This window comes from Arachis duranensis, chromosome 8, assembly GCF_000817695.3.
Source record: "Arachis duranensis cultivar V14167 chromosome 8, aradu.V14167.gnm2.J7QH, whole genome shotgun sequence".
NCBI classification, from domain to species: domain Eukaryota; kingdom Viridiplantae; phylum Streptophyta; class Magnoliopsida; order Fabales; family Fabaceae; genus Arachis; species Arachis duranensis.
This window is the reverse complement of record NC_029779.3, coordinates 195,501-218,066: the sequence shown is the minus strand read 5'-3', so window position 1 is coordinate 218,066 and position 22,566 is coordinate 195,501. Positions and strand designations below refer to the sequence as shown.

The following is a 22,566-nucleotide window of genomic DNA, read 5'->3' as shown; positions in this document are numbered from 1 at the left end:
AAAAATTAATCTAATCTTTATAATATGGTGGCATTATTTCAAAACATGTAAAATAAAATCATAAAATATAGTTTAATTGATGTGCACAATAAAATAAATACGAAACTTATAAAATAGCAGTCAAATGTGGATAGCAATGGTTGCCTTCCGTCCTAAGCTAACGTACTATATTAAACTATGACTTAAATTTATAATGATTAGTTAAAAAACTTACAATTACAGTATTATTTTTTATTATTTTAGTTGAAAATAATTAGAATTAGTTTAATCAAATTTTGATAATTTGAAAAAATTTTAAATGCTTTATGTCTTAATTCTTTTAACAAAACTTTAACAACTCATAAAAGCTAACACAATAGATGGTTATAAATCAAAATAATAGATAAGAGTAAACGTTGTGATAATGATACTTGGTGATAATTAATAACGATCAGATGAAGAGAATGTGGAAAGAGGAAAAAAAATGAGAAAGGAGAACAAGATAATATAATATTGGCAATGAGACAATGGCAGATATCTGTATAGAGAATAATATATAGTAAGAGAAAGAATAGTGTTTGATATAGTGAGTGAATATAATAAAAATATAAATTAATAATTTTAAAAAAGTTTCTAAATAGTTAATTGTAAATAATGTTTTTAAATCTTTATTTTCATTTTTTATACATAATAACAACATAATAAATTTGTTTAATGTCTTATTTAATTTAAATTTATAAATTTTATGGATTCTAAAAGTTAAATAATTTATAAAATTTTTATTTTTGTTTTTAAATTTTTTTATTCTTAATGTTCAGATTATTTTATTAAATTTATAATATTAAAAATAAAATTATAAAAATTAATCTCTTCAAAATAATAGAAAAGTGGCTGATAATGCTTGTTGAGCCGCTAGTATATATAAACATCACTGGATTAGTTTACCTAACTATAAACAGAAAACATGGTTTTAAATTTTTAATTGTTTTATGTTTTATGTTTTTCTAAACTTTTCCTCCTTTAAATATTTAATATTTTAAATGAATAAAATCATTTGCTTACAAGTAATATTTAATTGGTTTTTAATATATTAGTTTTACCCGCTTTGATTGACTTTTTTTTTCTGATAATACTAAAAAACTTCGAATATGATTAGCTAAAATTTTACTTGCTTGTTACTATACTATACTTATATATATAATATAGAAAATTTTTTAAATATTCTGGTACCCTGTTGTTTCAATCATTTTTAATTATTGATCTTAATTATAAAAAATATATAATTAAAAATAGGTTGTGATTAGTATGTGAGTATAGTCGAAATTTCATGCATAATTTTGTTTAAATTTGTGTGCTTCAAAAATCAAAACATGTGGATGTTCGATTTTTTTTTTTTTTTTACTGAGAATAGGTTTTGATTTAATCAATACTTTAAATTTTATTAAAAAGATACTGAAACTGTCACAATTTTTTTTGGGTAAAATATGCTTTTTTATTTCTAATATTTATAATTTTTTTTTCAAATACATATAACTATTAGTTTCATTCAATTTGCAGGCAAAAATGAACGTATACATGTTAGAATTTAAATATACATTGAAAATAAATTAAATCACATATGTATTTATACACAAATATATTGATAGTCAATTTTAGTTTATGAATAGTATTTTTGTGAAAATTTTGATATAAGCACTATATAATTGTAATTGTAGTTGTAACAATATATAGTGCAACCTGAAAATATTATCATGCTGCCACTCCACAAACTTTTACCACGAAATCCAATGCAATGTATAAGATCAAAACTCAAAATGCCATTATTGGAAGTAGTCATTTAAAAAGCTCATGCAAATATCAATTATCCCTAATTGGTAAATTAAGAACCAAAATTATAAGGCTTCAATATAGCCTTCACGCAATTAAATTGCTGAGTATTGTCATGCTAAACTCAGCAGTTCCAGTTCATGATGCAATCAGCATTCAGGAACGTGTCTCTAGGTTTACAATTATTTAATGTACACTTAAATGCCATTTGTTGCACTTAAATGAAAATAACAATTAACACTTAATTTGCGGACACTTTATAAGCTTTACTTAAAATAACTCTACCATATTTAAAAAAAAAAAATTGAACTAAATGATATAAAAATAAATTACAGGTATTGAAAGCCATATATTTACACTCAAAACATCATATATTTCCTAGAGCTACAATTTCTACTTCTTGCTTCTTCCTGTTTACACATGCAATCTGGCATGGGAAACGTATAAAGAGAAGCACCAGACTTTTTCAACTCGATGCCCTTTTGATCACTGTGATGAAGCATGTCTTTCATTTGTTGTTTGAAAACTTCCCACCTGCATAATTATGCATAAATTAAAACATCAAGTTATGAGCCTGGGCGAACAGTAACATCAACATTTATAGAAATAAGTGATAAATAACATCGAATTCGTTTTGAGACAAGCATCCAAATCATAATATGGGTGAAATATTATCTTCTAAACTGTGCCATTAGTCATAATAAGTTAATAGCCACTGGCTAAGCATTAGTTTGTCTTGAGAAAGGAGTTCTAATCTGCCTAAAAAGGATAAAATCAACCAAATGTGTATGCAGCAATTATTTTTAATAAATATTAATAAACCTCAACAAAAACATAAACATAACATTATCTATCTATAAAGCATTGCAGGAAAAAGCCAAGAATGAAAACCAAAGATTGCCCAATGTCTTCAAATATACAGAATAAAAGACAACCCAGAAGCGTTACCCTAACCCATGGCAAGGTTGCATAAAATCAATGATAAACATTTTAAAGAGTAGTACCATCATTGGAGTTAAAGAATGTATCTTTATCTAACAGTTTAAATTTTTGAGACATAATTTTAGAGCCTCTATCACCAAGTAGGATCTCTTTTTAATCAATTATGTTCCTCTATTCAAATATACCTTCAAGGAGAAATAGTTCACATCAAGAAGGTATGCACACGCAACTACCCTGCTAGAAGCAACAAGAAACTTCTAAAACCAATGCTAACCATAATGATGATTATTCAACCATCTCTGTTTCATCACATTATACTAAATGTATTACCAAACACATTTCTTACTGCCCACATCAACTGAAAAAGCAAATACAAACCAAGAAAGAGAGCAATCGAATAGTAGAGCCAATTTTCGCTTATCAGGTTTAATTGTCTTTGCATGTCCTCCATATATATAGCATCTGTGACCCATCAAGAAGTGTGGAAAATTTCCACCCTGGGTTGTAACAAAGACTTCACTGTGTAGGCAAACGGTATAATCAAGAGCAGCCAACCTAGAAGAGTAGCCCTGCCTCATAAATGTGTTACAGATATTTACTTCTTAATGAAATCATCTTTCATTTCTATACAATATAATATGGATTTTTCTTGATCTATGCATAGTTCGATTCACAAATACCATGAATTGAGCAAGCTCTTCTGGAGTAGCCAGTGTATTCTTGGTTTGTAATCGTGGAAACATCTGTCTGAGTGGTGCCATGTACTTCTGTTCTTTATATATCTTTCCTGCTGCAACATATACGGAGGTTGTATTATCATAACCCATTCCTCTAAGCATCATTCCCACCTACAGCATCAAACAAAATTGAGCAATGAATATCAGAACGATCACACATACTATTCTTACAGCAAGATTCACCCAAGCAATTGAGCCAATAAAAACATATTAGTAGTCACATACAACATGTCTTCAAGGGGATTTCTCCTGTGCATAAAAATGTAATATGCAATTATCATTGCTCAAATAAAAATATCATGTCTTCCTTTGAGTTTTCTATTTAAATTTTTCATTTGATAACTAGTATATGAAAGGTAAATTTTGGGCAAAAACTCCATCCAAAGAACTGGCTTGAGGGAGGAGCGCCAAGAAATCGTAAAGCCAATTTTTGACAATATCCTTAAGTAATTTAAAACTTAACAAGCTCACTCAGAATGTTTACAGTTCTCTGCATGCATCCCGTATCTTGGCTATTTTCTATACGAGGGTTTAAGGAAAATAAAGAAGAAACACGAGAAGCAAAAACTTCAGATCATTTGCAAAGATAACAATTTTGCCAAAATATAACAAAGCACACCAATGCATAATTAAAGGAAGAAATGAATTTGTAATCTGTATACCTCCAAAGGAGTCAATGGGCATCTTCCATCAACCCGATTTACACCAGGCTTTATTACCCTATGTCTTCTCCTGAATTTGCCTCGCCAACTCCTTTCGCGAGCAATATCCATTTCATGCTTCTCCTCCTCCCCACCATCATACTCACAGCATGAAAATGCAACCATATCCTTTATACAGATAACCACTATTAATTATGATATATAATTAATGTACAAATAATTAACTAAAGAAACATCAGTAACTTCTATAAAGATTTGACATAGTATATTATTCAACATATAAAAAAAAACAAAAAAAAATTATATTTATAAATATAAATGTGGGTAACTACCAAAATGATACTCAAAAGTTCTTATCGCCCATAAAAATAACTCCGAAAGATTCCAATGACAAATAAACTCCCATAATATTTAAAAATGTGACAAAAATAACCAAATATTAAAATTTGGTGATTTTACACCAAGTAAATTTTTTATTTTTTTTTGAATGATTCGAATGCTTTAATGGATTTTACGGAAAAAAAAAAGGGATAGAAATTGAATTTTGTTACAATTTTTTATATCCACCTTCTAAATAATTATCTAAATTATTACACAAAAACTTGAATCAAATGGACAATTGCTAAATACAAAAGTTGTTTGGCACTTATAAATATTTTTTATTTTTTTTTGTCATGTTTCTAAATTATTCAGGAGTTGGTTTGTCTTTTGTATCTTTTAAAATTATTTTTGACAACGACATAAATTATCAGGTATTATTTTAGTAGTTTACCCATATAAATGTAATCAACTTGCTCCAAATACATAAATATTAAAGCTAAATTAGAATAAATAAATTAGTCAAATCCAAACAAAAGAAAATTAATAAGCTAAAATCCCAATCAAAAAAAATTAATAAGCAAAAATATCTTAGTCATTATAAATTAAAAAAAAAATCAATCAGCATAAGTAAAATATACTTAAAATTATGCATAAGAAACATAGCTAGCTAACCCAAACATTTTAGAATATCGCCTCCTCAAATCGAAGATGCACAGAAACATATTTCCCTCCACTGTGGGAGCTATGTTCAACCATCCGATTAACCATGCTTTCTGCAAGTGTTCTTATAGATTCTGAAAATCTGAGAGCTCCAAAATTGGCAAAGCACCTAAGCTCTTGAATTTTTGAGGGTACATCCTGAGCTAATCTGTTGGAGAAAGGTGCAATGCGAATAGCTCTGTAGCAAGTATGAACAAATCCCTCTTAGAAGCCTTAGAAAACATATGGAGAAATCATGTCTGCAAGGGCATAAATTAACACTTAACAGTACTAATAAAGAACCACGGCAATTGACAAGAACTACTTTTCTTATGAGGAGAATCTTTTATAGCATGCGTATAAGGAAGTAACAATAAGCCTGCATTTGTTCCTGGTCAGCAAAGGAGTGACACAAAAGCCATGAAGCAATAATAACTGCATGACTCTTTAGGAAATAGGAATTTAAATTCGGAGCACCAAGACATGATGTCATTTAAATACAATATAAATGCATCATTTGTGCTTTCATGTTCTACTTCCTGTATATACATGTGCATTCATGCCTTTAAAAGCCTACGCCAACTTATATATACTTAATCAACAAAACCTTATCTAGCAGCCAACCCGTTGTCAGCATAAAGGAAACAACCAAATAAACGCCCAGCCTAAATTTTTAAAAGAATATGAGATTTCAAACAACACATTAGTTGAATCAAGCAAAGTATGGTCATCAAGCTTACACAATACTTTCATCTATGAGATTTTTGGAAAAGATGGCAGGTACCGCAAAGTTTTTCAAGAGAAGTCAAGGGGGGGAATTCATATTTACATGTACTCGTTTGGATCCTGAAAATCAGGTCTTTATTTATGTGTATTTGGTTATTTTTCTTATATTGCTTCCATTAATTGTGACTTCATTATGTTGAGTGGGTTTTAGTACTTTGTTCCCTGCAAATAATCCTACTTAAATTAAACATATTCAGTTATCAAAATATTGATGAGTGAAGAGACTACATGTAAACATTAGGAATATATTACATTTGTTCTATCTTCTACTAGAATATTATTTGACATTTTAGCATTTGGAAAACTTGAAATTGTCACTGGGAAGAATTGGAGGCCAACCAATGGTGAGGAAACAGAGGGGGAAAAGAACGCACCCCATCTGTTCCGAGGGTTACCTGAAACTGTAGGTCGATCTCGGACGAGATCTTCTGTGTTGGTCGGAGCCGACGTGTCCGGTAGGTGTACAGCGGCCGGAGCTGGTGTGTCCGACTTGTTGGACTTGGTGGTGGTGCTGATCCTTCGTCCCCGGAGGGTGGGGGGTACCTGCAAGAGACTCCGATACTTAAGTTAGCATGGGTATTAAACAGGTTTTGAGTAGAATCAGAGTATGAGTTATACCTGGGTGTTTCAGTGTATTTATAATGGTGAGATGTGGCCTCCTGTGGATAAGATAAGTTAGTTATCTTATCTTATCTTATCTTTATCTTTGAGTGAGGTCATCTTATCTTTAGGGGAACCGCCTTTATCTTTCTGGGCTTTGGCTGCCTTTAGATTGGGCTGTGTTCCTTCGTTTTGGGCCTGCTTTGGGCTCCTTTGGGGATATTGGCCGAGCTCTTTGAGAAGAGGTCGGATAGTCTGACTTAAAGAGGTCGGTCGACTTGTCGCTAAACATCCCGGGTCGGACAGCTTGACCCAGAGTATGAACACCATCATTTCTAATAGTTGAGGAAGGACCTTCTGAAGATAGTGAGCAGGACTAGACCAAGCTTTAACTCTAAAATTGACAATGTTACTTATGTTATTATTGAACCTCTGAAGTATGTCACTTGGGAGCTCTCTTACCACGTGCACACGATTTCCAAGTGTTTCTATGAAGAAATCTTCATCAAAAATGTCACCAAAGTTGCTGCCAGACATCAAAAGAAAAATATCAACACATAAACAAGTTCAGAAGTATTCATATGGACTAGAAAATAACTTCCATTAACTTGGATTACATAACATGATAAACAAAATATCTATGAGAACTTTTATGTAATTATTTATAGAATTAAAATTTACGTAAACGTATTCCAGATATGCGGACACATAACTGAGATTGCATTATTGCACTTTAGATGTCTTAATTATGCGCAGCGAGGGATTGATTTTCTCTTTTCTTCCTTTTTAGTAAGAAAAACAAATCGTCAAGAAGATAGTAGACATATAATGACACAAGGTGTAAAATCATCCAATCAAAAAGTGTTTCTTTAAATGCTGTAGGATAACCCTTCGTGACCAATGTGTTAAGACTTTCAATTCAACATTTGTGGTAGGAGGCCTGCTACACATACAAATAAAAAAGGCCTACAAGTGTTACAAAATGGCCCAGCCCAATAAAATTACACGCGCATTCGCTCCTTTTGAATGGAGCGTCAATGCCACGCGCACTCACTCAATCGTTAAGCTTCGCAAAAAGCGCTCTTTATGGCGCACTCTTCCACTTCTCCTTCGAAAAAAATACAAACCGTCAAACTTCGAGCAACATTCCAAACTGAAGAAATAGAACTCGTCGCGAAGATTAGTAGAAACGATCAACATAAGATAGAACTCTCGATCAACAATTTTCATAGAAAACGAAGAAATATTACTCAAGGTACATTACTATTTTACTTATCTTGTTGATTTTCCACGTTTCGAAATCGAAGAACTACGTTTTACTGTTCTTCTACGTTCTTCTAGGTTTTCCTATTCTTCTTGTTCTATCTCTCATTTTACTGTTTTTAATCTTCTTCTTGTTCTAGGGTTTACTATTTTTCTTGGTTCTAGGTTTTACTGTTCTTCTTAGTTGTTTTAGGTTTTACTGTTCTTCTTGTTCTGGTTCTTTTCGTAACTGATTTTGGGAGTATATTGCGTAATTTAGTGGGTGTATATGTAATAATTTGTTGGGTGTATATTTCTGAACTGATATAATGTAATATAATCAACTGTTGCAACTGTTCTAATATTGCTTGTCCTTGGTTGTATATTGCTTGACCGTGTAATGGTGCTTAACCTTGTAATATTGCTTGTCATTGGGTGTATATCGCAAAATTTATTGGGTGTATATGGAGTAATTTGTTGGGTGTATATGGCATAATTTATTGGGTGTATATGGAGTAATTTATTGGGTGTATATGGCATAATTATTGGGTGTATATTTCTGACTGATATAATGTAATATAATCAACTGTTGCAACTGTTCTAATGTTGCTTATCCTTGCGTGTATATGGCATAATTTATGCATGTTTGAGTGAATTGAACATCATTTTAAACTGATCTAATTAAATACTTATGAGAATCCGTATAGGTGTATGTGGCTGATCTATGGGTGTATCTGACTGATATCTATGGGTGTATTTTTCATTGCAGAAAAAATGGAAGGCAAAAACCAAGATGAAAAAAATGTAAGAACAAATATATGTCTTGGATCAAATCAGTTTTTCAAAATAGAAATATATCTAACTCTAATTTTACTTTGTTTACAGCAAACCAAAGACCTAAAGTGTGCAACCCATCTATTGAGTCAGAAATTCAGAAATATGAGCGACGAGAAGAAAACAATTGTTAGGGATTTGGGGTTTGGTGCCCTCATGCACATCCCAACCCTAAGGGTGCAACACAAATTATTAAAGGAGTTGGCTAACTACTTTAAATTAGGGAAAAACACACTAGAAACCAGCTACGGTTCGTTCAAAGTAAGACCAAAAACAATAGGGGCTGCACTTGGTCTCAACGCGTCAGGTAACTGGTTACAAACATAGGTGTATTTCAAGTGATGTTTTGGGTGTATTTCAAGTGATGTTTTAGGTGTATTTCAAGTGATTTTCATACAATGTTGTTTCCATTTTTGTAGGTGATCTACTGGCTCAGAAAGTCAATTATAAGGATCTTTCTGAAGACAACAAACAAATTTTTAGAAGATTCCAGGGAAAGACCCTAAAAAGTCTGACAGATGAGATGATGACTATTGGGGTTGATATTGAACAGGATCGCCTCATGTTCAAGAGGATTTTCATCCTCTATATACAAATGGCGTTCCTGTTACCAACCACAATAAACAAAATCTCCCCTATGCACTTGGCACCAATTTTCGAGATGGATACAATAACAGAGCAGAACTGGGGGCACATGTTCTGAATTTTATCATCAAGGGAATAACAGATTATAATCTGAAAAAAAAAGCAATTGACGGCTGCTTTTTTGCCCTGATGATAGTTTACTTCCATCTATCAAAAAATAAAAACAAGAAGGGAGAAGAAAGACCTCCAGAACCCTGGATTGCCAACTGGACTAGAGAGTAGTTGGTTGAAAGAATGAGGGCAGAAATGGAGGAACATATGGTAAGTGAACAAAAATATCTTGGGTGTATTTTATTTACCTGAATGTTGTTAACTAACATTTCTAATGTTTCAGGGAATCGTAAAGATGGCGAAAACAAAGGAGAAAATGAAACAAATAAAGAAAAAAGAAAAAAAAAGAAAAAACAAAAAAAAAACAAAAAAAGGAAGGCAAGTTCATCATCATCTGAGAGTGAAACAACTGAAAGTGAAGACCATTCTACCTCTGAGTCTGAGACTGAAGAAGACTCAGAGGATCCAACAAGGAAACAACTCACCCGAAAAGCCAAAAGGTAAGTAACATACTTGGGTGTATTTTGTGTGTTTACTTGGGTGTATTTTGTGCATTCATTTGGGTGTATCTTGTGTCTTCGTTTGGGTGTATTTTATGTCTTCATATGGGTGTATTTTGTCCCTTTTGGTATGTTTTTAAATAATAATTCTTTGCCTTCCAGAAAGGAGTCCAGAAAAAGAAAGAAGATTCAAGAGGATTCTTATTCAGAATCTGAATCGAATGATGAGTAATGTTCTGAAATATAATTTGATATATTTGCCCTGACGCTAGGTGACGCGAACGCGTGATCCACGCGGACGCGTCGCATCTGCGAACGTCAATCCGCGCGGCCGCATGGGCGATGCCTCTGCGTCACTTGGCCGCGATCTGTACGTACCAGATTTCGTAATTAGCGATTTCTGGACTGTTTCTGACCCAGTTTTCAGCCCAGAACACACAGATTAGATGCTATAAAGTGGGGGAATGCATCCATTCACAAGCATGCTCTCATAATTATTCACTTCAATGATTTAGGTTTAGTTTGAGAGAGGTTCTCTCCTCTCTCTTTTAGGATTAAGATTTAGGATTTCTTCTGTTTTGTTAAAGTGACTCTCGATCCAGGTTTAATATTCATTTTTACTATTTAATTTCTCTTCTATTTTTATTCACTCTAAAGCTTTTATTGTGTTTGATTGATATTGCCCAATTGGCTGTTGATATTGTCCATGTTAGAATTTGATATCTTTATTTAATATAATTGAGGTATTTTCAGTTCATGATTATTTGCTTTTATTTACACCATTATTGTTCTAGATCTGAAGATAGTTCATTCCAGTAATTTAATTTTTCCCATTTTGGTTTTGGTTAAGAAATCAGTAACTCAACAGTTATCGAACTCAGTGTAAGTGATAATCGTTATCTTGCTAATTGAACTGAACTTCAATAATCCCAACTTTTTCTTAGGAATTAAATAGGATTCGAAGGTCAAACTAATTAGTCCCTTAACTTACCTTTGCTTCAAAGGTTAACTAAGTGGAATTAGATACAACTTTCATTATTGTTGAGAGGGATAACTAAGTTGGACTTCTAATTTCTCTCACCTTGCCAAAAGTTGCTTTACAGTATTTATTTACTTTAATTGCCATTTATTTTACTTGCCATTTATATTACTTATTCCTCATTCTTGAAACCCCAATTTTACAATTTCCATAATCAATAATAAGAACACCTCCCTGCAATTCCTTGAGAAGACGACCCGAGGTTTAATACTCGGTTATCAATTTATTTAGGGGTTTGTTACGTGTGACAACCAAAACGTTTGTAAGAAAGGTTGATTGCTTGGTTTAGTAACTATACCTACAACGAGAGTTTGCTATAACCTCTAAACCATCAAAACACCTCTCTTCAGCGTCTCTTATTAACTTTCAGAAGTGAAGAATCATCACCGGTAGAGAAGCAAAAAACAAAAAAAAAGACTAACAGAACACCAAAAAAGTAAGCACTTCTCTGGATAGTATTTTCTGATCAATCTTATTTTGTGTTTCTGATTCGTAGTTATTTTTTTCCCAGGACACAATCAAAAAAGAAAAAGGTCGTTGTTGAGGATTCATCTCTTGAACAAGCTCAATACTATGATGGGTAGAGTATTTTGTTAGCTATATTACCATTTATCATCAAAATTATATTTGTTAACATGTTCTTTTATGCATGTCCTCTCAGATCTGAAATTGAAACTCAAGAATTAGAAGAAATCTTAAGGGAATCTAGGAAGAAGAAAAATAATGAAAAATCTGCTGCATTGGGGTATGTCTTATTGGGGTGTATATTTCAGATTTTAAGGTTTTTTCTTTACTAGTAATTGTTTCTTATTTCCCAGGGAGAAGGAAGCTGACCTGCGATCGACAGAAGGTCACTATGTCTCATCTGAAATGTAAGAAGCTATATTTGATAAAATCTTGTTATCCTCATTTAACAGTATGGTATTTTTTGTGAATAATATGTACTCTATTATGTTTAGAATACCAGACGTAAACTTAGGAAGTGATGATCCTTTGTCTCAAGGACACACTGATCAAAGTAGCGTAAACAAACCGGCAGAGAGCATGTTATTTCTAATAACCGTTGCTTTTATTCTTTTATTACCTTATACTTCTAATTTTGTATATCTTTTTTTAGAAAAAAAGCCCTTTAATGTTTTATTCGAGAAAAAAAAAAGGCAGGAAAAAAAAGCAAAAAATGCAAGTATGTTAGTTCTCAAAAAACAAAGCCTGTCTTTCTTTCGAATGCTTCGGGTGTATTTTTTGACTTTCTTAGGGTGTATTTTAGGTTCAGTCTAGTTGAAGAGTCAGTCAGTGAGCCAGCTAAAGAGAACATGATGGTTGTGAGGGAAGAAACACAGTCCGAAGTGCTTGCAATGTGAGTTTCTCAAGAAAATTCAACCTTATAACCTTTTTATTTTCGTGTGCTTTGTTAACCTTTTATTTTTCTTCTTATTTAGAGTTCCGATTCAAGTTTGTCTACCGCTGTCCCAAACAACCACAGTTCCGAAAGTTGAACAAACACCTCTGACAGAAAATGATCTAACTCCTTTGCTAAAAATTAAAGGAACTACAAAAAGGTAAGAAATAATCTTGGGTGTGTATTTGGTTACAATTTGGGTGTATATTGTCCCTGTTTGGGTGTATATATTTTCACGATTGATTCCTGACTAGTTTTTTTATAACACGATTAATTTTACCCCCTGCAGCACACCAGATCACCCCAAAAACCTGAAGAAAGCACACCCGCGCTTCCACCAGCTCCATCAAAAATGTAAGTTTATCAAATTAAAATCAACGTTTCGTTATCATTCGTATATTCTTATTCTTAATATATGTTATACATAATCACGTAGTAATCCAGCCCCAGAAGACGCTGCTGCGCTGATGATGATGGCACTAACAGCATCGTATGTTCCTAAAACAGATCCGATGTCATCATTCAGCCTTGGCTTAACTGATTCAAGCCAAGAAGAATCAGCAACACAGGAGGGGGTGACAACACAAGATGAAGAGAAGGCAAAAACTCTTGAAACCCCAAAACTGCTAGAACAATTAGGGGATCTGGTAGAAAAAATAGCAAGTGGTGGGGTGACAACAAAAGGAAAAAGCCCACAGATTCGAAAGGAGAGTGGTGGACAGAGTTTCAAGAAGTTTGAAACTTCTGCGAGGACGAATGAAGATACTACTGACATGAAACAGAAATGCTACCTCTGGGCCATACAAGTGAAGACATACGCAAATGGACTAACTAATGAGTTTGACACCGTGTGCACATTCCAAGCCCAAGATAAATACATTTTGTCAAAAGTCCACCTTGCATCACTCGCATCTGAAACGCATATAGAAGCTAAGGTAATATTACAATAACATAAATGTTTTTATCACCAAAATTAACTGCAATGCTGATTCATGTAAATTTATTTCGGCATCTTTTTCTAGATTGTGTCTGCCATGTGCCTCATCCTAAACCAGCAAAAGATTAAAAGGATTCAAGAAGAAGTATACTGTCTCCCCCCTGATATTGTGGTAAGGGTTTGTTCAACGAATTTTGGGTGTATTTTCTGCATTCCTTCGGGTGTATTTTATGTCTTAAATTTGGTGTATTTTCTGTGTTCAATTGGGTGTAAGTTATATATTCATTTGGGTGTATTTTCTGCATTTGTTTGGGTGTATTTTCTGTATTCATTTGGTGGTTCACAATTTTTGCAGAATATGGCCATTGTAAATCATCCAGAAGGGGTATTCTTACAGCCTAAAACCAATAAACCATTCAGGGTGGAAGACTACCCAATGTTTATACTCTTCTTGGACCTTAAAAAATTAGCATCGCATCGTTATGTAAGTTTTCATTTCTAAAACTTCTTATTACCATGTTTTACTTATGTGACAAACATAGTAAAATAGTGTTCAATCTGAACATATTTCAGATTTTTGCACATGTTTGCCATTCAGAACATTGGTGGTTATGGTTGGCTGATACAACAAAGCGAAAATTTTATATAGTCGACCCACATCACACGAAATCTCTGTCCAATAAGAGAACAGTCCTAAATACATTCATTGTAAGTTGGTTCTGTGTTTTGTATTTTAATATTTGGATGTATTTCTGTTCAATATAAGGTTTAAGTTTGTGCTCCTTTGGGTGTCTTCCTTTATTAAATTTATTCATGTATTACTGATTTGTTTTGTGTTTAATGGATATATAATTTCACGAATTAGAGTATATGCTGGGGGTACCTCTGAAAACAAGGGACAAGGACAAGGAAATTGACCTACCATACATTAACATCTCAGGCCAAAAGACAAGGTATAAATCTTTGACTCTGGAAATTAAACTTTCCTATATGTAATTTGTAATTTATTTTCTTGGTTTTCAGTTATGACTGTGCTATTTACATAATGAAGTGGCTTGAGATACTTCAACCCGAAAACATTAAAAGGTTAAAGTATGAGTGGGACAATTGGACCCAGGTAAATGTGTTTAAAATAAATAACTCTGTATTACTTTATCAATTAACATGGTTGATTAAACAGAATATTCTTTTTAACTATAGGACGAGGTGCCACTTTAGAGTAGAATATGCTTCCCGGATTCTATTCCATGAAATGAATCAAGACAAAGCTGAAGCAATTAGAGGAAGTAATGCAATAAGACTGTCCAAGTCATCCTCATTTTTATTGAGTCCATATTGTCAGATAGGTTCTAATGATATTGACACTGATTAATGTAACTGTTAGGTAGTCTTGTAAATAGAACACATGCTGTAAAAACTTGCATTTATAAACAACTTCTATTCAATGAAATTTTTTTCCATACTTAAACTGTTTGTGCTGTTAACTATCTGTGCTGTATTCAAAAGCTCTGTATTACAGGTGGTAAAGTATGAAGGAAAACATATAACGAGATATAAACCCAAAGCATAAAATTTTACACCCAAAGAAAGTTGAATATACACCCAAGGGAGTTGAATATACACCCAAACTACTATACACTGATGCTTTACACCCATAGGATCTCATTTTACACCCAAGAGAAGTCGATTATACACCCAAACATATATCCCATGATGCTTTATTCCTAATCCCCTAAAATCCTAAACCCATAATAAAAAAAAATAATTTATAACATAAACAGCAGATTCTGAAAATATATGTATATATATGTAAAATGTCAAACACAATAAAACTGAGAAATACACCCAAGAAAAACTATGGTTTACACCCATATTCTGTAACTATACACCCAAAAAACTATCCAATGCTGCTGGTTCACTGAACTGATAATTCATGACACGTCCTTGATATTGGCTGGAATTTGGATGCACCACTGATGCAGCATGTAAGAGGTTTAACTGGATATAATAAACTCACATATTAGCAAATCAATTAACAAGAAAATTAGAATCATTCACCACAAGTTTAAAGAACATCACTTTTACCTCGTTTACATCTTTTATTTTCTTCTTCTTTGAGGCATTTGCAATCTGTTTGTCCAACTTTGAACCAAGCCTATTTTTTGGACGTCCTCTTGTTCGAATCCTTGGAGGGCTTTGAAGCTCATTAACGGATTCCAAGTTCGCATCTTCGTGAGATAAAGAACATGTCCCCTTCCTTTTGGCTTTCAATTCTTCCATCTCAACCATGACCTTATCGTACGCACGGTGCAGAATGGCAGTCAACTCGTCCAATTCTGATGCAAATTCGCAAATATTTTGCGAACGAAAAACCAATTCGTCAAACCTCTTGCTTCTTGGCTCCAACAATGGCTCATCGTGGCTGCTCTTGATGTGTGTGTGTCGCCTCTTTACCTTCTTGCTCCATCGGTCCAATATATATCTCGATGACACTTGGCTTACACATTCAAAACTTAACACACTTAGTGCGTGACGGCACAATATCCCTCTTGACTCGAATAATAAGCATTGACATTTCACCTCGGCTGCTACTGAGTCGTAAGTAACCACAAACTTGTTGAATATTGAGCTGGAAACTTGTTCTCCAACTTCGTATACTGAATAGCCTAGAGCGGAATTCGTTAATCTAGTTATGCAATTCGCCTTTCCTCTAAATTGTGCTTGGACTTCCCTAAACTTTTGATGAGTGTACACATCTTGAAACTGAGCTTCAATGGAGGATTTGGTTGCACACGGTATGACCGTATGAAAATCTGCAGCATCTGATTCTCTCTCTGCTTGCTCCCTGCTTCCAAGGCAATTATCATATTGCTTGACAAATTTAATAAGTGAGCTGTTCCGGGTAATAAACTTGTTAAAAAATGAATGCATGCTCTCGCTCCTTTGTGTGCTTCTCATTCCTGCCCAGAAGTGGTGTCCAGATAGATTGGAACCCATATATGACGGTCTTTATAAAGATCTGCATATTACACCCAAAATAGACTAAAAAATACACCCAACAAAACATGCAATTTACACCTCTACTATAGATTTTAAGCAACATTACTTGATAGCCAATTGTTGTCCACAAGACCAAAATTCAGCAGAAAATCATTCCAATTCCTATCAAATGAGTCTTCACTATGAGAGTTCCAAACAACTTGGTTCAATTCTTGTTCAATTTCAGCATGTCCCTTGTACTCGTTTAATTTGCTTGGAATCTTCTTCGTGATATGCCAAATACACCAACGGTGAATTGTTGTTGGCATACAAGCCTTTATAGCCCTTTTTATTAACGCGCATTGATCGGTGAGAAACCCTTTTGGAGCATTTACCCCCATGCAACGAAGCCAACATTGAAATAACCATTTGAACGACTCAATTTCTTCGTTTTTCATCAAAGTGCATCCGAGAAGTATTGACTAACCGTGGTGATTCACCCCGACAAAAAAACCACAAACCAGATTATACCTAAAATAAATTACGACATTGCAGAATGAAAATCATTATGTACACCCATATAATGAATTTATACACCCAAGTAACATCCAATATACACCTATGCAGCATAAACAATAACAGCATTATTACCTGTTTGTATTGTAGGTGGTGTCGAATGAAATAACATTTCCGAAATACTCAAAGGCAGCTCTGCTCCTTGGATCGGCCCAAAAAGCAAGCTTAATCGATTGATTGTCCTCGAGCTCGAGCTAGAAAAAGAAATTTTGATTATTCTCTTTCATTCTCAATAAATATTTCCCGAATTTCTTTGCATTTTCTTGTTCCGAAACATTCCGCACTTCTCTCGTGATGTAATTCCTCGCATCCTTTTCAATGAAATTTAACTCGCGGTGACCCCCGGCTGCGGTAACGAATGATTGGAATGTTTTGCTTGGTCTGATACCAGCCTCCTCGTTATTCTCTATTGTACGACGAACTGACATACTTAGTTTCCTGTGCTGTTTGAGCATCTCTGCTTGAGTAGGACAGCAGGGGTGTGAATGATGCAGCACGACCTTCGAAATGATCCAAGCACCAACATCCTTCAATGTGTATATATAAATTCTTGCAGGACAACTAACACCAGCTGTGGGATTTGTCTTCTCGGTCGGAGATATTTTAGATTTCCATTTTTCTTCTCTGCTCTATGTGATCAATTGATTCTTAATTTCGTTTTCCTTTTTATTTGTGCTTCGAACTCTTGTAGAAAAACATGCATCCTTGGCATAGTCCTTGTAAAATTTTGCAGCATCTTCAAGGTTTTTAAAAGTCATTCCAACCTTGGGAACAAGCTGCTCATCAACAACAGAGAGGGGCTGCAAAATACAACATGTTAAAAACAAGAAAATACTATAGAAATTCTGCACATCATAAAAAAAATAACAATCAAAGTAAAATACACCCAACGACTCCTGATATACACCTGAATGACAACAAGTCAATTAAAAATAACAAGAAAAACCATAAACTATAAATACACCCAAACTTTCCTAAAATACACCCAAACCTCCCTAAAAATACACCCAAAAAGTTCTGATCTACACCTAAGCGTTTGCTATAAATTGAAGATAATTAATCAAAACTAATACATTAGATTCAATCCACAGATTATGTTCACGCATTAATTTCACAGTCTATGTTCGTGAAATATTCAGCTAGACAATCATAGACGAATAACTGCATCAAATTCAGATTAGTCTTAATTAGCTGAATCTAAATCAAACCTCAGGAACTTCATCCGATTCAAATTCAAAATCCACTTCGCCCTGATTGAGCTGACAATCTGAGGATGAATCATCCATTATCTTCAAGGTTCGTTCAGATTTTGATTTCAGAAACCAGAAAAACGAAGCTACAGTGACAGTGAGATAAATTGAGCTGAATGACGACGAACAAAGCAACGATAATTGCAGAAGAAAGAACGATCGAAAATACAAGGAGAGAATGCAAAGAAGGAGAACGAAGAAAATTGGAAAGAGATTCGAAGAAGGTAACGAAATCTTTTGAAAATTGGAAATAGTATTATTCGCGCATTAATTGATTTTGATTGATATAATGTTCTGTTATATAATGCGTAACTTGTACGTAATAGTTGGAGCGCGTTTAGGGTTTTAGTCAGCTTCAGCACTTGTAATACTTCTAAGGGTTAATCACTTGTATGCTAAGATTAATCCTTGTGGTAGAAGCTTTGCATATGTAGTAATATTGTAATAAGTAAGAAAGAATCTACTTTAAAAAAAACAAGGATGCTCTAACTAATACTTAGCTTCATAAAGGATTCAGATGTGAAAGATTTTCCATTACTAAAGGTTGGTTTTATTTGGATAGTTCCTTCCGAGGCAAACATTTTTCAATCCTCAAATTTGAAGTCCATGTCAATGAGTTTATTTGAAGGGCAATCAAAGAACAAGATGATCTTCCATCTACCCTATGTCACCAGTATTATTTGCAAGTTAAAGGTAGACATATAGGAAGCAGAATGAGAAAACATGGAAAATTATCAAACTAGAGATTTTAAACATCTTTACTCCTGTATAAACTATAAAGTTGTTGGACCTCATTAGCTACCGTTTACCTTTTGTCTCGCCACACACTGTTTAAATGAAATATTGGAATAACAAGAGTTGCATTTAGTAGTCCAGCAACAGCAATAGCATCACATATCTGTATGAAAGTCAGTATAGTAACTACCAAGACAATATGAAAATTTGAATTTTCTAATAAAAGGCAATATGGAAATATGATGCATGGCAACAGCAATCCCCAGTATTAATGTCATTTGTCAGTTTGTCTAGTTTCTTTATCTGATATTCCAAACAGAGTACACCATACTTCCATTCAAAGCAAAATGACCTAGAGAACAACATTCAGCAACTTCATAGAGCATAACTCGCAGGGCATAGATTTTCAAAACCAAATCATTTTTGTAGATCATTAATAGCACTCTCAATCTCTCCTATGCACAGGAATTAAAGTTGCATTGCACCCATCCATTACTTTGATACACAGAACAGTGATTTAATGTAATAAGAATGGAATATAACTGTAATCTAGTTTGATATATGGAATCAAAGTGGAACTGAATCAAGGTTTATCGAAATAAACATAGATGCTCCTCAGAACTAAAAATTTGAATTGTATAGAAATTTAACAAGGGCGATAGTTGTCATTCCTTAAAAACTAATGCAGGTTTCCATTTCATAATTCATACAGCATGAAATCCCAATCCTTCCTTTTGTAGGAGGAAAGGTGCTTCCATGCTCCATACATGGCTATGTAAACCAAGGAATAATGTGGATTTACCATTTCTTTCTATAGCCAAAATGGCCTTCCCTTATTACACGGAATGGAATCACCATTCATGCACGCTACATATGATGTGAGTTAATACATAAAGTTCTGAAAAAAAAATTGGTTTCATCAATAGGCATACCAAAAGGCGTTGCTGATTCAAGCCACCGTTTGCTTCAATTATAAGGAACCCATTTGACTTTGGCAATTCTAAAATTTAAAAAAAAAATTTGGGGGGGCGAGGGAGGGGGGTTAGGGACAAGAAAAAGTTAGATAATTGCTTCAACAAAGATAACAAACACATTAGATGAAATGATGGAAACTCATGATCTAAAAGGTTAATGGTTAACAAAATAAATAAGAAAGGCAGTATACAGAAGATACAAATGTGAATAAATTGATTCTTTATGCAACAAGAAACGAAAACAAAATTTCAGGATTACACAACTTCTCATTCAGAGGAGCAAAGACCTGTTTGAGGAACACTTTTGTTAGCACAAGGCTTCCACCCTTCATGCTCCTTTAGATTCCATGATTTCACCAACTGCATAATTTTCTGATAAACAATTTTATAATTACGTTAATCATATAATTTGATATACTAATATTGATAAAATATTGTTTCAGGTATATATTTTGTAGGTATCAAAAGATAGTGTTGAGTTGTCATTCAGTGGGTTTTAATTATTTATTGTTTATTAAAAAAATTTCTGCATTAAAATTCTCCCATGATTTGATGTTAATTTTGAGCTAATTTTAATATGTTTTTAGTTTACAATAAACCAACATATAAAAATTTGTTGGTGAATTTAAGTATTACTAAATTATTTATTGTCACATTCAGTATATATGTCTAATTTATTTGATGGTTTCAGTGGCTAAGAGAAGGGGGGTTGAACCTTAGCCCCTTTTTTGCTTGCTAAAACTTGCTGGACTTAGAAGAGACTTTTCTGTTTTATCTCGTCCTTAGCCACGAGACATTTTCATTTTGTCTCGTCACTTGACACGAGACATTTTTGATTCTTCATCTGAACAGTAAAAACAGAATTGAAGTAGGAAGAAAGAGAGAAGATTACACCCAGATATATCCTGGTTCAGCTGCTAAGTGCAGTGCAGCCTACATCCAGTCTCCATCACAACAATGATGGAATTTCACTATAATCATCCAGATTACAAGTTGTAAAGTGCTAACCCAACTTACAAGGGGATTCCCACAGAATCATGAAACACAACACAGATGTACAAAGGAACTCTAAGACATCTATGGCTTTTTCTTTTAATTTTGCACTCTCTGAACTTCTTTTCCTTCAAGAAACAGATCCGGTTCGGCCACACAGAGAGAGAAGAGATAACCATGCAAAACCCAACATGCAATTACCTCTAGTCCTTCCTTGGTCATCATTCTTCATCAATCCGAGCGCTCCATCCTTGGCTTCCTCTCCAAGATGGATTTCTGGCCCTTGATGCTTCATGATGATGATGACTTCATCTGCTTCAATCTCTGCCTTCAACCATCACTTCGCCACTCTAGCTACTCCTTGTGGTGGTTGATCAGAATCGAAGACAAGTCACGCCTCCAAGATCTTTCTTGCTGGCCGAATCTTCAATATCCATTCTGAGCATGAAAAGCTCAAGATAACCTCACCAAATCTAACCATATTTGGTGAGTATCTCAGCCACAGCTCTTTTTTATTTTAATATGTTTTCTTGCCATCATTAGCTTGATGGTCTTGTAGCTTGTTCTTCCCTTGCTTCGGTAGCTCCATTTTGCTTTCATGGAGGCCATTGTTTCCTGTGTATTAACCGAAGAGAGAAGGAAAGAGATGAGAGAGAAGAGAGAAGTTTGAACTCAAACTAATGGGTAATAATGAAATGAAATTAAAGTCCCACTTCCCTAGCTTAGAGTGGCGTGTATCATAATGATCACCATCATGTCAATCACACTTTCTCTCTCATGTTCCCCATGCTAGTTTAATTAAATTTCAAATCCTTCAAAAAGTGAGTTGGAATCCGTTGGAAGCATTTAGGCATTTCATATGCTTCATGGATTCGGATAAGGCATGGAAGCATTCACTAACATTGGGCTTGGTACCAATAAATTTTATTTTGGCCCAACTAGTATCAATTTCTTTCCTGATGGATTTGGATCAAACATGGGAAGCTTTCTTTGGGCTTGTAACAATGTTAATCTAGCCCAATAAATCATTACAATAATTCAGCCATATATCATTGAATATTTTTGAATCAATGCTGAATTGGAAAGCAAATTCACACTTGGGCTGCAGCATTTTATTTTATTTTCGGCCCAATTCAATTCCTGCATTACAAAATTATTAATTAGCATATAATCAAATAACATTGAATTAATAATTTTGTAATTAAATATTTTAATAATGTTTGTTCATCACAAAAATTAATTTGGAGTTTTCCAAACTCAACATTATTGAATAAAGTATATTATTAAAACCGATTAATAACTATTTTAGAGCTAATTCAATTAACATTAGATTAAAAAAACAAACAATACATAACATATTACTTTTTATTAATCAAATTATTGTAATTCAAATTAATTTTAACAAAACAACTTAAAATTATAATTTTAATTTGTTACGTACCATGCACGGGTAATTATACTTGTATATTACTATTAATTAGTCATAGTTTGTGAGAGTAGATCTTAATCTACATTCTTTTGAAGCATTGTACATACAGGAGGTGCAGCACCCAAATCATCAGTCCCTCTTCGCTCTAGTTGTATTTTGAAGGGCATCCATTATTGACGTCGTGCTCAGGGGTATAACTAAGGTTAAGTTCAGCATCAATGACAAAGATAGATGAACTAAAAAGTTTGTACCAAAAAACTCTGCTTCTAGTTCGAATATCAAAAATTCAGAACACACAATGAAATGGTCATGTCTCTACGGCGTGATGACAATGGAGGAGGAGTGACAGCCATTAGGAGAGAGTTAGAGTATATTTTTTGGAAAATTGATTTGGAAAAAAAATTAGAATTTAACTTTTAATATTTTATCA

General features: G+C 33.6%; 1 protein-coding gene across 1 annotated transcript; it reads right to left on the bottom strand.

The window, feature by feature from the left end:
* Positions 1–2,153: 2,153 nt before the first annotated feature.
* LOC107459972 (O-fucosyltransferase 9-like) lies at positions 2,154–22,303 on the bottom strand. Its single transcript, XM_021128834.2, has 10 exons — positions 22,244–22,303; positions 20,002–20,086; positions 19,673–19,740; positions 18,815–18,903; positions 6,884–7,079; positions 5,162–5,368; positions 4,148–4,315; positions 3,429–3,596; positions 3,127–3,317; positions 2,154–2,340 (listed from the first exon to the last, which is right to left on the bottom strand). The coding sequence occupies exons 1-10, from the start codon at positions 22,301–22,303 to the stop codon at positions 2,166–2,168; spliced, it is 1,407 nt and encodes a 468-aa protein (XP_020984493.2). The 3' UTR covers positions 2,154–2,165.
* Between the last annotated feature and the right edge of the window lie 263 nt (positions 22,304–22,566).